Raw genomic sequence first — 17,127 nt, forward strand, 5'->3', positions numbered from 1 at the left:
GGCGCCATTATTTCACTGCTTGTGGAGCAGAAAATGCAAGACTACCTCTCCCCCCTGAATGGCCAAGTTACCATCTATGATAATTCCAGGAATCAGCTGTGAAGGACCTATGCTTCTATTGCACAAGCCTGTGATGAACACAAACAGGTCCCACATGGGCTAAAAGATAATGGACCCTCTCAGGGTCTTGCTTTATACAGGGTTCGGTATACGAGCTCCACCTGTTTGTTTAATTTCCAATCTCCAGGGAGCTCGTATTCAACGAACCCAACTGGGAAGTCAATCAGTGAGTCCCCATGAAGATCATGAGGGTCATCACACCTTCTTCCCTGCCATGCGACTACACTGCCTCCCATCAGACACCCCACTCCCAAGGTTTGGAACCCCTCCTCCACAACACTCCAACCAGGCAGCTGCAGACTAGTTGATGGCCCAGTATGGGGAGGCGATGGCCTAGTGGTATTATCGCTTGATTATTTATCCATAAACTCAGCAAATGTTCTGGGGACCCGGGTTCGAATCCCGCCACGGCAAAATTAACAATCTACTGTTGTCGATTGACATTAAAAGCCCATCTGGTTCACTGATGTCCTTTAGGGAAGGAAATCTGCCGTCTTTACCTGGTCTGGGCTACATGTGACTCCAGAGCCACAGCGATGTTGTCAACTCTCAACTGCCCCCTGAAATAGCTGAGCAAGCCACTCAGTTGTATCATTTGCACAATCAATCAGGTGGCACAGTGGTTAGCACTGCTGCCTCATAGCTCCAGGGACCCGGGTTCGATTCCCAGCTTGGGTAACTGTCATTATGGAGTTTGCACATTCTCCTGTGTCCGCGTGGGTTTCCTCCGAGTGCTCCGGTTTCCTCCCACAGTCCAAAGATGTGCAGGTTAGGTGCATTGGCCATGCTAAATTGCCCCTTAGTGTCCCGGGATACATAGGTTAGAGGGATTAGCGGGGTAAATATGTGGGGTTACGGGAATAGGGCCTAGGTTGGATTGTTGTATCATAGAAATCATAGAAACCCTACAGTACAGAAAGAGGCCATTCGGCCCATCGAGTCTGCACCGACCACAATCCCACCCAGGCCCTACCCCCATATTTTACCCACTAATCCCTCCAACCTACGCATCTCAGGACACTAAGGGCAATTTTTAGCATGGCCAATCAACCTAACCCGCACATCTTTGGACTGTGGGAGGAAACCGGAGCACCCGGAGGAAACCCACGCAGACACGAGGAGAATGTGCAAACTCCACACAGACAGTGACCCAAGCCGGGAATCGAACCCAGGTCCCTGGAGCTGTGAAGCAGCTGTGCTAACCACTGTGCTACCGTGCCGCCCCCATTATGTATGTACAGACTCGATGGGCCAAATGGCCTCCTTTTGCATTATAGGGATTCTATGAAAAAATCGCTCAACTCATAACATGTGGACTGCAGCGATTCAGGAAGGCAGCTCACCATCACCTTCTCAAGAGCAACTAGGGATGGGCAATAAATGCTGGCCCAGCCAGCGACACCCATGTCCCATGAATAAATAAAAAATAACCTTGCACTGCAGCCTGGTGTGCTTCCTGCCCAACTGGAAATGTGCACCGGCTATCAGGCTGATTTCTGGAGCCCAAGTGGCTCTGTGGCAGAAAGCAGCAGGTTCAAGTCCCACTCCAGATCTTGTCGGCCACTCAAGACACTTTCACACAGCTCAAAGCTCATTGTTAATCAGTCTGCACAATCCTTCTAACACCGCACGCCATTCTCCGAGGTTGAAGAGAGTGCAGGTACGCACAGTGACAGGATGACTCCCTGGTCCGTGCCCTGTTCTAATGAAAAATAGTCAGAAAGCCCAGCTCCCTGCAGGAAAAGCCACCCCGGTAATATGGACCAGAGAAGCTTCCTATGGGATGTAAGGATTACAAGTAAATGAAGGACATCTACATACCTTGATAATCACTAAATCTAACAAAACAACTCCCTGGAAACCAGCCTCGGTCGACACTACAATAAACCAAGCCAGTGCTCAATTATTCCGCAGTTTAGCCTCCTCTCAGGATCTGTAAGTCTAAATCCCCCTGGAATCCATCAACATGTAAGTGACCCACTGCCCATAAAAAGGAATGACTATTGCAGTAAGCTTGGGCACTAAAGGGACAGCAATCAGTGTTTAGCCATAATATTGATATGCCTTTTAAATTAATGATCCAAATAAGGAAACAGAAGTCGGAGAATGGGTAAACAAAGCCGATGCTGCCACCAGAGTCCAGTGCTGAAGTGGTTTATTGGTGATGAATAATTTACGCTGAGGCTTATTCAGCTTCCGTCCTGTCCATCTCTCTACCACTTCATCCTGAATCCCAAATGTGCAGCAATTTTCCTCATTGACTTTTATTGCCCGTCGGGGTGCCCGGGGAGCCATGCTTTCCTCAACCTTTATAAAACGCTGGAGATCTGAAATAAAAGCACGGTGGCACAGAGTGCTGCCTCACAGCGCCAGGGGCCCGGGTTCGATTCCCGGCTTGGGTCACTGTCCGTGTGGAGTCTGCACAGTCTCGCTGTGTCTGCGTGGGGTTTCCTCCGGTTTCCTCCAACAGACCGAAAGACATGCTGGTTAAGTGCTAAATTCTCCCTCAGTTTATCCGAACAGTGTGTGGTGACTGGGGGATTTTCACAGTAACTTCATCACAGTGTTAATGTAAGCTTTACTTGTGGCACTAATATATAAAGAAACTTTTAAAAAGCAGTAAGCGTTGGAAGTTCCAAAATGGTGGTGAGGGGAGGAATGGGGTTTGCAGGCAATGTTACAGGTTTATTTTTCTTGGATTTCTGCCGAGCACAGATACTACCAGACTTGTTTATCCAACACTTTTTTTTGTTTTGTTTCCTTGACCTTGTTTGATTGCCGTGTGGAATCGGAGAGGAACTTCTCCGGAGGAAGACTAAGCACCCAAAAATACCTTAATAACAAAGCTGCCAAATCATCATTGCGTTTGCTGATGACAACGCAGAACCAATTATTTTCCCCAGTTTTGTTTGGTTGGTGATTCCTCAGCATTGATATATCACCGTTCATGCAGTGAGGTTGTCCCAAGGTGCATCGCAGGGACATTTTCGAACAATATTTAACGCCGAGCTTCCACGGGCAGCAGGGCGAGACGTCCAAACACTTGGTCCAGCTGGTTGGTTTTGAGGAGCATTTTAAGTGGAGAGAGAGAGAGGCAGACAGAAAGGTGTCAAGATGTGGGATTGTTGTCGGTGCAGGCTCGATGGGCCAAATGGCCTCCTTCTGCACTGTAGATTCTATGATTCTATAAGAAAGAATTGCAGAGCTTGGGGCCTGCAGCTGAAGGCAAAGCCATCTGTGGTGGAGTCGTTAAAATTGGGCAAGAGGCTGGAATTGGTGGAGTGCAGAGATCTTGGAGAGTTGTAAGGCTGAATGAGGTTTTTGATTTGATTTATTATTGTCACATGTATTGGGATACAATGAAAAGTATTGTCTCTTGCGTGCTATACAGACAAAGCATACCATTCATAGAGTACATGGGGAGAAGGAAAGGAGAGGGTGCAGAATTTAGTGTTACAGTCATAGCTAGGGTGTAGACAAAGATCAAGTTAATATAAAGTAGGTCCATGCAAAAGTCTGATGGCAGCAGGGAAGAAGCAGTTCTTGAGTCAGTTGATACATGACTGCAGACATTTGTATCTTTCTCCCGACAGAAGAAAGTAGAAGGGAGTATGTCCGAGGTGCGTGGGGTCCTTGGTTATGCTGGCTGCTTTTCCAAGGCAGCGAGAAGTGTAGACAGAGCCATTGGATGGGAGGTTTGCGTGATGGACAGGGCTATGTTCACACCCATTTGTAGTTTCTTGTGGTCTTGGTTGGAGTAGGAGCCATACCAATATTTCCGGGTTACAGAGATGTTGCCGATGCCATGATGCATTCACCAGTGGCCCATTTTGGTGCAGTTGAAAATAAAAATTTGGCAAAAAAATACTTATCGACTAGGATGTTATCTCTTTAAGCCCCTTGGGCAGAGTTTCCACTGCTGTGGCCTGAACAGATGTTTCTTTAATGTAGATGAATGTACGCTGATTCATACTGGAACAGAGAGCAGCAGATGTGAGTAGATGATGAAAGGGCATCCATTAGCAGCGGAAGAGAAGGAAGAACATTGGGGTATGATTATTGATCATTCACTTAGGGTGCCCGTCGACGCTAAATTGTTGTCAACAGAGCTAAATAAATACAAGGGCATCTGACTGCCTGGGGAAGGAGGATATCCTGGGCTATATGGATTACTGGTGAAAGAATATCAGAAGAAATCAAATGGTATGTTGGCCTTTATTACAAGAGGATTTGAGCATGGGAGTAAAGATGTTTTACTGCAGTTATATGGAGTCTTGGTGAGAATGCAGCTGGAGTATTGTGTGCAATTTTAATCTCCTAAAGAAAGATATAGGGTGGGATTTTAGACCCTCGCTCAGGCGAGATCGTAGGTTTTTGACCATTGGTGTCCTAGAGGGAGTGCAATGAACGTTCACTAGATTAATTCCTGGGATAGAGGGTTGCCCTACGAGGAACAATTAAATAGAATGGGTCTTTGTTCTCTGGAGTTCAGAAGAATGAGAGGTGATCTTATTCAAATATACAAAATGCTTAGAGGGCTCGGCAGGGTAAATGCAGGAAGAATGTTTCTCCTGGCTGGGGAATCTAGAACCGGGGGTAGCACTTAGTACTGAGATGAGGAGGAATTCTCCACCCAGAGGGTGGTGACTCTTTGGAATTCGCTAACCCAGAGGGCTGCACTGGTTCAGTCACTGAGTACGATTACATTATTAAAAACATCAAGGGCTTACGAGGATAGTCCAAGAAAATGATATTGAAGTTAGTAGATCATCCATGATTTCATTGAAGGATGGAGCAAGCTTGAAAGGCCGAATGGCCTATTTCTGCTCCTATTTCTTATGTTCTTACCTGCAGCTCCAAGCTATGCACTGTCCTTCATTCCAGAGGTGAAGGGATTGACACATGAAGAGAGATTAAACAGTTTGGATTTGTACTCATTGGAGTTTAAAAGGATGAGAGGGGATCTGATCGAGGTATATAAAATTTTAAAAGGGATTGATAAAGTAAATGTGGACCCAACGTTTCCTCTTATGGGACAATCTGGAACAAGAGGTCACAGGTATAGGTTGCGAGGCAGTAGATTTAAAACTGGGATGAGGAGAAACTACTTCTTGCGGAGGGTGGTGAATTTGTGGAACTTGCTGCCCCATAGCGCGGTGGAGTCCAAATTGTTGAATGGTTTCAAGAGGGAGATATTTCTAATAAGAAAAGGCAAAATGCGGGGAGGTAGATTTGAGACCAGGGAGAGATCAGCTATGATCTGATTGAATGGCGGAGCAGGCTCGAAGGACTGAATTTACCTACTTCTGCTCCTAATTCCTATGTTTATTACTTGTATCTTAGAATTCCCAACCTCACCCCCATAATGGTGAAAGCACCATTATCAAAGTAACCTCCGAGATTCCATCAACATCGCCGCAATCTCAGGATAACTAGGGATGGGCAATAAATATTACACTCTGTTTACCTTTGCTCTGCCATTTACACGTTCTGATTTCTTAATGAGCCACTATTAGCACCCTTCTTAGCCATGATCATCACCATTTACATTGCCTTTGTCTTTTGTCAATTACCCCCCCCCCCGCCCACTCTAACAGTACAAATCTCATCTTATCTTCTTTGTCTTCAGCTCTGACGAAGAGTCATCCTGACCTAAGTTTTAAGTTTCAAATTTATTTAGTAGTGTCACAAGTAGGCTTACATTAATACTGCAATGAAGTTACTATGAAATTCCCCTCGATGCCACACTGCGGCACCTGTTCGGGTACATTAAGGCAGAATTTAGCATGGCCAATGCACCTAACCAGCACGTCTTTTGGACTGAGGGAGGAATTTGATTTGATTTGATTTATTTTTGTCACATGTATTAGCATACAGTGAAATGTATTGTTTTTTGTGCGCTGTACAGATAAAGCATACCGTTCAAAGAGAAGGAAGTGAGAGAGTGCAGAATGTAGTGTTACAGTCATAGCTAGGGTGTAGAGAAAGATCAACTTAATGCAAGGTAGGTCCATTCAAAAGTATGACGGCAGCAAGGGAAGAAGCTGTTCTTGAGTCGGTTGGTATGTGACCTGAGACTTTTTATCTTTCTCCCGACTGAAGAAGGTGGAAGAGAGAATGTCCGGGGTGCGTGAGGTCCTTAATTATGCTGGTGACTTTGCCAAGGCAGCGGGAAGTGTAGACAGAGTCAGTGGATGGGAGGTTGGTTTGAGTGATGGATTGGGATACATTCACAAACTTTTGTAGTTCCTTGCAATCTTGGACAGAGCAGGAGCCCATACCAAGCTGTGATACAACCAGAAAGAATGTTTTCTATGGTGCATCTGTCAATGTTGGTGAGAGTTGTAGCTAACATGACAAATTTCCTTTGTCTCCTGAGAAATTAGAGACGTTGGTGGGCTTTCCTAACTAGGGTGTCCACATAGAGTGAGTTTAGAAGGCTGAGGGGGGATCTTATAGAGACATATAAGATAATGAAGGGGCTGGATAGGGTAGAGGTAGAGAGATTCTTTCCACTTAGAAGGGAAACCAGAACTAGAGGGCACAGCCTCAAAATAAGTGGGGGCCGGTTCAGAACAGAGTTGAGGAGGAACTTCTTCTCTCAGAGGGTGGTGAATCTCTGGAATTCTCTGCCCATTGAAGTGGTGGAGGCTACCTCGTTGAATATGTTTAAATCACGGGTAGATAGATTTCTGATCGATAAGGGAATTAAGGGATATGGGGAGCAGGCGGATAAGTGGAACTGATTCGCTTCAGATCAGCCATGATCTTGTTGAATGGCGGGGCAGGCTCGAGGGGCTAGATGGCCTACTCCTGCTCCTATTTCTTATGTTCTTATAAGACAGATTGTTGGTGATCTGGACACCTAAAAACATGAAGCTCTCGATCCTTTCTACTTTGAGCCCATTGATGAAGACAGGGGCATGTTCTCCTCTACGCTTCCTGAAGTCGATGACAATCTCCTTCATTTTGTTGACTTTGAGGGAGAGATTATTGTTGCCGCACCAGTTCACCAGATTCTCTATCTCATTCCTGTACTCTTGTCTCGTCATTGTTTGAGATCTGTCCCACCACAGTGATGTCATCAGCAAACTTGAAAATCGAATTGGAGGGGAACTTGGCTACACAGTCATAGGTGTACAAGGAGTATCGTAGGGGGCTGAGGACACAGCCTTGTGGGGCACCGGTGTTGGGGATGATCGTGGAGGAGGTGTTGTTGCCTATCCTTATTGATTGTGGTCTGTGGGTTAAGAAGTTCAGGATCCAGTCGCAGAGGGAGGAGCCAAGGTCCAGGCCACGGAGTTTGGAAATGAGTTTAGGTTTAAGGTGCGAGGGGCAAGGTTTAAAGGAGATGTACGAGGCAGATTTTTTACACAGAGGATGGTGGGTGCCTGGAATTCATTGCCGCGGGAGGTAGTGGAAGCGGATGCGGTAGTGACTTTTAAGTGGCGTCTTGACAAATACATGAATAGGATGAGAATAGAGGGATATGGTCACTGGAAGAGTAGGGGGTTTTAGTTAAGTCGGGCAGCATGGTCTGTGCAGGCTTGGAGGGCCGAAGGACCTGTTCCTGTGCTGTAATTTTCTTTGTTCTTTGAGTTTTGTGGGAATAATGGTGTTGAAGGCTGAGCTGTGGTCAATAAATAGGAGTCTGACATAGGTCTCCTGGAGGAAACCCACGCAGACACGGGGAGAACGTGCAGACTCCGCACAAGCCGGGAATCGAACTCAGGTCCCTGGAGCTGTGAGGCAGCAGTGCTAACCACTGTGCCACCCTGCTGAGATTTTCCAGCGTTTCTGTTTTTGTTTCAGATTCCTGCAACTGCAGTATTTCGCTTTTATATTATGGCAGTAAATGTAACCTTGCCAGTGTTTCTCACTTCTGAAGAATTTTGAAAATATATGCTTTGGGGTGGGCTACCCTTCCAAGGGACCTGGGTGCCTTACCTGGTTAGGGGGCGGGGGGATAAAAGCTCAAAGTTGTGAAGCGAGACAGAAAGGTAGAAATTTTCTTTCACTGCGAAAAGGAAGATTGAAGAGGATGTGATCCAGGTGTGGGAAAAAGCTGAGTACAATTGACAAGGTTATTTGATGTGAAATTTATATGATGTGAAGTCTCTCTCTTATCTCACAGCATCCTCATTGTTAGAGGGCAGTGATCATGGTTTAATGTAGCCATGGTATCACAATGGGGTAGTGCAGACTCCAAGAACTATCTAGACCAGGAAGGGGAGTAAACTCTCACCATTGGTAAGACCATAAGATATAGGAGCAGAATTAGGCCAGTTGGCCCATCAAGTCAGGTCCTCCATTCAATCATGGCTGATATGATTCTCATCCCCATTCCCCTGTATTCGAAAAAAACACGCTCTAACCATCTGTGTTAACCAGTCCTACCTTTTAGTCAGGTGGAAGATATAAACTGATGCAAATAGATTCTTTCTGAGAAATGGAGCCTTGTTCACTGTTGATGTTCTTTTGGGGGGTACAGGTTCAGAGCTCTTTGAAAGTGGAGTCACAGGTGGACAGGGTGGTGAAGAAGGCATTCGGCATGCTTGGTTTCATTGGTCAGAACATTGAATACAGGAGTTGGGACGTCTTGTTGAAGTTGTACAAGACATGAGTAAGGCCATACTTGGAATACTGTATACAGTTCTGGTCACCCTATTATAGAAAGGATAGTATTAAACCAGAAAGAGTGCAGAAAAGATTTCCTAGGATGCTACTGGGACTTGATGGTTTGAGTTATAAGGCGAGGCTGGATAGACTGGGACTTTTTTCGCTGGAGCGTAGGAGGCTGAGGGGTGATCTTATAGAGGTCTATAAAATAATGAGGGGCATAGATCAGCCAGATAGTCAATATCTTTTCCCAAAGGTAGGGGAGTCTAAAACTAGAGGGCATAGGTTTAGTTTGGAAGGAAGAGATACAAAAGGGTCCAGAGGGGAAATATGTTCACACAGAGGGTGGTGAGTGTCAGGAATGAGCTGCCAGAGATAGTAGTAGAGGTGGGTACAATTTTGTCTTTTAGGAAGCATTTAGACAGTTACATGGGGAAGATGGATATAGAGGGATATGGGATAAATGCAGGCAATTGGGATTAGCTTAGTGGTAAAAACTGGGTGGCATGGACAAGTTGGGCCAAAGAGGTTGTTTCCATGCTGTAAACCTCTATAACTCTTTGACTAAACGTTTGATCAAAGAGGTAGGTTTTAAGTAAGATCTAAAAGGAGGTCTCTGAATGGGGTGGGTGTGGGGGGCCGACAGTGGGGCAGGGGGTTCCTTAAACCCATACATTTCTGATTCAGAGGTGAGAGTGTCACCAGAGAGCCTGATATATTAAACGCTGGAAATCTGACATAAAATGCTGGAACTCTGCGGCATCTGATGTAAGCAGAAGAGACAGTGAAATGTTTCAGATGTAGAGCTTTTATCAGCATCCGAACTTCAGACTTCCCAACACCATTTCAGGGAGATTTCTTACACAGGCCAACAGCGGCGACTCCTCTGGGTGGATTAAAATCCAGGTTGTGAAGTGAAAAGCGAGTGTGCTATAAGCGCTTCAGCACCCTGTCCCCTGTAAATACCAGCTTCATTGGTGCGAAATATCTCCCTCGGGGAACTGTGAAAACCGTGGCGGCGCCTGCAGAATAATAATAAAATAATGCGCTTTATCTCGCTCTCTTGTAAAGTGTTTTATTGCCACAACATTTCCCTAGCTGCCTTTGTGCTCAGACAATCAGGAGAGAAGAAAATGAAACAAATTTTAATGAAAGGGAATTAAGGAGCAGATGAGAGGAATCAGATGGATTTACAGATACGTTCAGTAGTTGCAATGTGTGTTAAATAGTCTGACCTTTCCAAGAACCTTGATCTATATATAAAATATATATAGAGATAAAAACGGTCTTTGCAGATTTCCTTTTTCATCCTTCTTACCAGATCTGTGTGTGGATCCAATGGAAGAAATAAAGTCTCATTAAATTTCAATTACTTAAAATGACAGCCATGTGAAGCTGATAAAACTCTACGTTGTCAGTTCCTCATTCGAGCTCTTCAGACCTATCTGTAATGGTCTTTTTTTCTCTCTCTCTCTGTTCTTGGCCTTTTCATATGCAAAGCGGGCCGCATCTTTAGGAAAGTGGAGAATTTAGTCAAGTTAATGAACTTCAAGTCATGTCTTATCGTGACGTTTCCCCACCCCCCCCCCCCACCCCCACAAATGTGCTTCAACAGAAGTAGCCATGAGACAAAATGCAGTCAAGCATTTTATTTTTTGAGAAGTGTCCTTTTATAAGGCAGCTGCTCCTTTTTTGTTATAAGTTGCCGTCTGTTCCTGTCAGATACAATGTGGGGGTAAGTAGACTGAGATTGATCATTCCCCCCACACAGGGACAAGTCAAATGGAAAGGAGTTAGCTCTTCAATTGAGTTTCACTATAAGATTATCTCCAAATCTTCCGCTCATTCCTTATAGGGGAGAGATAATGGGAAGGCTGGGATAGCTATTTTATTTAATAACTGGACCCTACAGCCATGAGTGAACTGCAGAGGACTTTTTTCACCGTGGCATCAAGACCCGTTGGTTATAATGAGGCGTTGCTTTCAAAGTGATAAGCTAGTTCATACCTCCTGTTTGTTACTTGTCCCACTCTAGGTGGCGGGCATTCCTCCCACCACCGGCGGCGCTGTCGAGCACAGGTCCCATTATTAGATGTATCAGTGCCACTGCTGGTGGGAGGGTTTAGTTACAGTGCCAACATTCAGCAGAAGCGATCCCTGTTATAAAGGTGAACATCGGAATGGTTCATGCCAAAATCTGTCATTCCAGTGCCACCACTGGCAGAAAAGTATAATTACCGCCTGACAAACCCAGATGGACAGTTTGCATGATAAACAACAACAGCTGGTCTTCATGTAGCCCCTTCAATGTTCCCAAACATCCCGAAGGGCTTCCGAGGAAGCAGACACTGAGCCACGTCAAGAGATATTTAGGACAGGTGACCAAAAGCTTGGTCAAACAGGCAGGTCTTAAAGGGCATCTCCAAAGGAGGAGGGCAAGGTAGAGAGAGGGAAGTTAGGAGGGGAATTCAGAGCTTTGGCAACTTGAAGGGGCAGCTAACAATGGTGGAATGATCAGAGATACTCTGGAGGCCGGATATAGAGGGTTGTAGGGCTGGTGGAGATCACAGAGAGAGGGAGGGCCAAGGAGGGATTGGAAAACAAGGGTGAGGATTTTGAAATCAAGATGTTGCTTGACCGGGACCCACTTCTTCCCCTTGTTGTTCCCCTTCTCCTCTGCCCTTCCCTGTCCCCACAATCCTTTCTGTCCCATATCACCCCCTTCCTCCCCTAATCTTCTCTCTATCCCTATCTTTCACTCAACCTGACAATCCCATATGTGCTACTTTGTTAAAGCTAAAGTTTATTTATTAGTGTCACAAGTAGGCTTACATTAACACTGCAATGAAGTTACTGTGAAAATCCCCTAGTTGCCACACCCCGGTGCCTGTTCGGGTACACTGAGGAAGAATTTCGCATGGCCAATGCAACTAACCAGCACGTCTTTCGAACTGTGGGAGGAAACCGGAGCACCCGGAGGAAGCCCACGCAGACATGGGGAGAACGTGCAGACTCCACACAGACAGTGACCTAAGCTGGGAATCGAACCCAGGTCCCCGGCACTGTGAGGCAGCAATGCTAATGACTGTGTCACCATGCCGCCCCATGGCTGCCACTTTATGTGCCCTATCTGTGCAGGTTCTTCAATCACTCTTTACTAGTACTTCCTTCAAGTTCCATTCACTTCCAATCACTCCAGCTTCCTGCATACCTCCTCTATCCTGGTGACTTCCCCTTCCTCAGAACTCCCACACATGTCCTCCTGCTATCCATTGTACGTTTGCTCTTTTCCCGAAACCCAGTCCTCACCACTATTACCAAAGGAAATTGGCAGTGGCAGCCATTAGAAATGAGGATTAACTTACTCCCTCCCTTACCTCATCTACTCTTTCACCCAGTGGTGTCTTGTACTCTGGGCTTTGGCCCAACTCAGTAAGAAGACATTGATCATGTGAGTGGTGTTAGCTTGAAGTTCTGCTTGTCTTTTCTTCCCCAGGACTGTCCACAGCTGCTGGCCGCTGAGAAGGTTCTGGTGCCTGTTGGTGTAGTAAAGCCCATCACCCTGAAATCCAAAAATCTTCCACAGCCACAGTCAGGTCAGCGAGGGTACGAGTGCATCCTGAGGATCCACGGAGTGGAGCAGAGGGTTCCGGCCTTGCGATTCAACAGCTCCAGTGTCCAGTGTCAGAACACATCAGTAAGTAGTGCTTGTGGTGGTTTCCATTAATCATAGAATCCCTACAGTGCCGAAGGAGTCCGCTTGGCCCATCGAATCTGCACTGACTCTCCGACAGAGTAGCATCCCATCCAGGCCCCATCCCCGTAATCCCACACATCCACCCCGCAAATTCCCCAAATCTTTCCATCTTTGGTCACCAAGGGGCAATTTAGCATGGCCAATCAACCTAAGCTTCACATCTTTGGAGCGTGGGAGGAAACCGGAGCACCCAAAGGAAACCCACGCAGACACGGGGAGAACATGCAAACTCCACATGGACAGTTGTTAGGTGCCAGCTGTGGCTGCACACTCACCTCTGAGCCTAAAGGCCTGAGCCTGACTCCAGAGTCTTTAGCACAAGATCTGAGCCCGTCTTTAGCTGCACTAAGGGAGTGCCGTCTTTAGGACAGAATGTCATAGCAAGGCCACATCTGCCCTCCTGGGTAGATGTATGACATCTGGAAACTTCTGTCACCATCAGCAATGAACCATAAATTGATTTAAAGGTGTGTCAATTGACAATTAGGCAGGATTTTATGACCTCGCTCAACCTGAGACTGGAAAATCCCGCTCAAAGTCAACGGACCTACCCATTGTCCGCCCCTCGCCCGCTCTGATTCCGTGGCGGGCAGGCCAGTAGAATTCTGGCTTTAGTCTTGGTTTTCTTGAAGGGACAGGTCAAGTTGAACATTGCAATATACTGACAAAAGAATGACTCTGTGATAATTCCTCAGAGGGAGATGTCCCTTCACCAAAATTCCTTTCTTTACTATACAGAATGCCCTCAGTTTGCCGTCTACGTCCAGAGTGCCAGAGGAACTGACACTCTTGTTTAAGTACAGAGCATGGGGCTCCCTGATTGGCCCATCAATTTGGGGAGTTCATATTCTAACAGGCCCACCTCAATTGCCTGATTAAAGTCATGATGTGGAGTTGCCGAAGTTGGACTGGGGTGGGGCACAGTAAGTAGTCTCACAACACCAGGTTAAAGTCCAACAGGTTTATTTGGCAGCACGAGCTTTCGGAGCACTGCTCCTTCATCGGTTGAGATGCCTTCACTCACCTGATGAAGGAGCAGCGCTCCAAAAGCTCATGCTATCAAATAAACATGTTGGACTTTAACCTGGTGTTGTGAGACTTCTTACTGATTAAAGTCATTACAGACTCATTATGCATTACATGATGCAATGGCTTCTGTGGTTGTAAAGCAGTGTAACCTCCTCCGCACCATGAGCAATGCTAACGGTGCTCTCCCTGTTCATTTAAGAAAGAGTTTTGAAGTGCCATGAAGTCTAATATAAAAAGATTGTGCACAAATCATCTAAGCCAGGAACAATTAGACTTGATTCCTTTTTTGTTTCCCTTCCCCTTTGAAAACAAGGGCAGAATGATTGAGAAAGCGAAAGGATTGTTTCGGAGCCCACTTGGTTCCTTCAGGGTATTCAGAAGGTTCAAATATCAGATGTAACAAAGCACATTTTTGTTTTTAATTTCTGAACAGCCTGCTAATTACTGCAATTCCAGCTGCCCCTGATATATAGTACACCCAGTACAAGCTGATTCAAATGTGCAATGGAGTCATTCAGGCGTGACACAGATGCAGCATTGTGCCACAGCTCTGTATCACTTTACAAAGAAATATTTCCACAGGTAACTCTTAAAGGTCTCTGAAAGAAGGCAGCCAGTTTTGTCAGAAAGAAAGGTGTGCGGGTTAGGCTGATTGGCCATGCTAAATTGACCCTGGTGTTGGGGGATTAGCAGGGTAAATATGTGGGGTTACGGGAATAGGGCCTGGGTGGGATTGTGGTCGGTGCAGACTCGATGGGCCCAAATGGTCTCCTTCTGCACTGTTGGGATTCTATGATTCTATGAAATAGAAATATTTGCGCCATATTTTGTCTCCGGTTCTTCCCGCAGTTAGTTACTTCCTTGAAACACAGTGATTGGTGATGTGTAGGCAACATTTTACAACAGTTAAGCATCCCTTAAAACAACAAATGGATGAAAGATCCCTTAACCACATTAACCAGGACAGCTACACTTCACTGAATAGTGTTTGTGGGGCCTTTTCTGTCCAGCTGAGCAGGCAAGAGGGACCGCGGTTTAACATGTCAGGCTGAGGATGGAATCTCTAACGATCCAGTGCTCCATATGTTTTTAGCTTAGATTGCATGCTCTGCATTGGAACCCACAGCCTTCTCGAAGACTTAAGCGCTCCCAACAGGCCAACCTGGACTCTAAGGGCCAATCCACCTAACCCGCACACCTTTGGACTGTGGGAGGAAACTGGAGCACCCGGAGGAAATCCACGCAGACACGGAGAGAATGTGCAAACTCCACACAGGCAGTCACCCAAGGCCGGAATTGAACCCGAGTCCCTGGCACTGCGAGGCAGCAGTGCTAACCACTGTGCCACCGTGCCGCCCTAATAATAATAATTCCGAGCATTCAATTATAGCCTCGTTGTATTGTCAGTTTTGTTGGTGCAACATTAGCAATTCTAGTCATTCACAGAATCCTTAATCTCCTTTAAGCTGCCACTGTGTGAGGCTCGAGAAGGTTTGCTGTGCTTGCCTAAAGCAGTTTGTCAGTACTACATGTGTGTCAGTTGTAATGCGCGCTGAGGCATTGATCTCCATTGATTTGAAGAGGAACCGTTCACAGTCAAAAGTTGTGTCAGGAATCTGTCCATCACCTTTCAAACCCTCAGCAAAGGTCACAATAGAAAGTTAAAGCCTTTCTTTTTATTGATGAGGCGTTCTGCTCTTTTTCGCTGAGCCTTTCCGTTGCTGTCAGTTGAACCGTGACGGAGGGGTGTCGGTGGTGAGGAGGTGACTGGGTGGGAATGGGCCAGAATCTCAGAACTGGACAGAGACTGTCATGGCGGCCTGTGTGTCATTCGGAAACCATGGCTCGGTAGTGTCTATGATAGCACCATAAGTCAGCTGTAAAGAACATAGAACATAGAACATTACAGCGCAGAACAGGCCCTTCGGCCCACGATGTTGCACCGACCAGTTAAAAAAAAAAAAACTGTGACCCTCCAACCTAAACCAATTTCTTTTCGTCCATGAACCTATCTACGGATCTCTTAAACGCCCCCAAACTAGGCGCATTTACTACTGATGCTGGCAGGGCATTCCAATCCCTCACCACCCTCTGGGTAAAGAACCTACCCCTGACATCGGTTCTATAACTACCCCCCCTCAATTTAAAGCCATGCCCCCTCGTGCTGGATTTCTCCATCAGAGGAAAAAGGCTATCACTATCCACCCTATCTAAACCTCTAATCATCTTATATGTTTCAATAAGATCCCCTCTTAGCCGCCGCCTTTCCAGCGAAAACAATCCCAAATCCCTCAGCCTCTCCTCATAGGATCTCCCCTCCATACCAGGCAACATCCTGGTAAACCTCCTCTGCACCCTCTCCAAAGCCTCCACATCCTTCCTGTAATGTGGGGACCAGAACTGCACACAGTACTCCAAGTGCGGCCGCACCAGAGTTGTGTACAGTTGCAACATAACGCTACGACTCCTAAATTCAATCCCCCTACCAATAAACGCCAAGACACCATATGCCTTCTTAACAACCTTATCTACTTGATTCCCAACTTTCAGGGATCTATGCACACATACACCTAGATCCCTCTGCTCCTCCACACTATTCAAAGTCCTCCCGTTAGCCCTATACTCAACACATCTGTTATTCCTACCAAAGTGAATTACCTCACACTTCTCCGCATTAAACTCCATCCGCCACCTCTCGGCCCAACTTTGCAACCTGTCTAAGTCTTCCTGCAAACTACGACACCCTTCCTCACTGTCTACCACACCACCGACTTTGGTGTCATCAGCAAATTTGCTAATCCACCCAACTATACCCTCATCCAGATCATTAATAAATATTACAAACAGCAGTGGCCTCAAAACAGATCCCTGAGGTACACCACTTGTAACCGCACTCCATGATGAATATTTACTATCAACCACCACCCTCTGTTTCCTATCCGCTAGCCAATTCCTGATCCAATTTCCTAGATCACCCCCAATCCCAAGAAATAATGCTTCTTTGCACAAAACAAAGTAAAACAAAAACCACAAGCCTGTGGTGAACACAAACAGGTCTCAACCAGGACAATGCAATAATGGACCCGCTCCTGGGCCTGCTTTATACAGGGCTCGGTATACGAGCTCCACCTGGTGAGTTAATTACCAATCCCCTGGGAGCTCGTATTCAATGGGTCTTACAGGGAGGTCAATCAGTGAATCCCCATGCAAGTCCTGGGGGTTATCACAGTGTTGGGATATTGGAACAGGAGTCGGCCATTCAGTCCATTGAGCATGCTCCGTTATTCAATATGATCATGGCTAATCATCCACTTCTTCCCCACTCGTTCCACATGTGTGATTGGCATTTAGAAACCCTTACTTTAAACATACTCTTGATTGAGTTTCCAAACCCCTCTGGGGTAGAGAATTCCAATGATTCAAAACCCTCTGAGTAAAACAATTCTCCAGATCTCAGTTCTTCTTCTTTATCTTGAACTCGAGACCCCTGGTTGTAGATTTCCCAACCGTGCGAAACATCTTACCTGCATCCACCGTGTCTATCCCTTTCAGTATTTTCCAGGTTTCAATGATGTCACCTTTCATTCTCTGAAACAGCAGGG

At 46.2% G+C, this 17,127-nt stretch overlaps 1 protein-coding gene across 1 annotated transcript in view; it reads left to right on the forward strand.

Annotated features, from left to right (window-relative positions):
- Window positions 1–17,127, forward strand: part of plxna4 (plexin A4) — a 689,385-nt gene that overhangs the window by 531,956 nt on the left and 140,302 nt on the right. Inside the window, exon 10 of the mRNA XM_078235826.1 lies at window positions 12,236–12,436. Coding sequence (XP_078091952.1) covers window positions 12,236–12,436 — 201 coding nt within the window. The remainder of the gene's footprint in view (window positions 1–12,235; window positions 12,437–17,127) is intronic.

The sequence above is a fragment of the Mustelus asterias genome, chromosome 19, assembly GCF_964213995.1.
Source record: "Mustelus asterias chromosome 19, sMusAst1.hap1.1, whole genome shotgun sequence".
NCBI classification, from domain to species: Eukaryota; Metazoa; Chordata; class Chondrichthyes; order Carcharhiniformes; family Triakidae; genus Mustelus; species Mustelus asterias.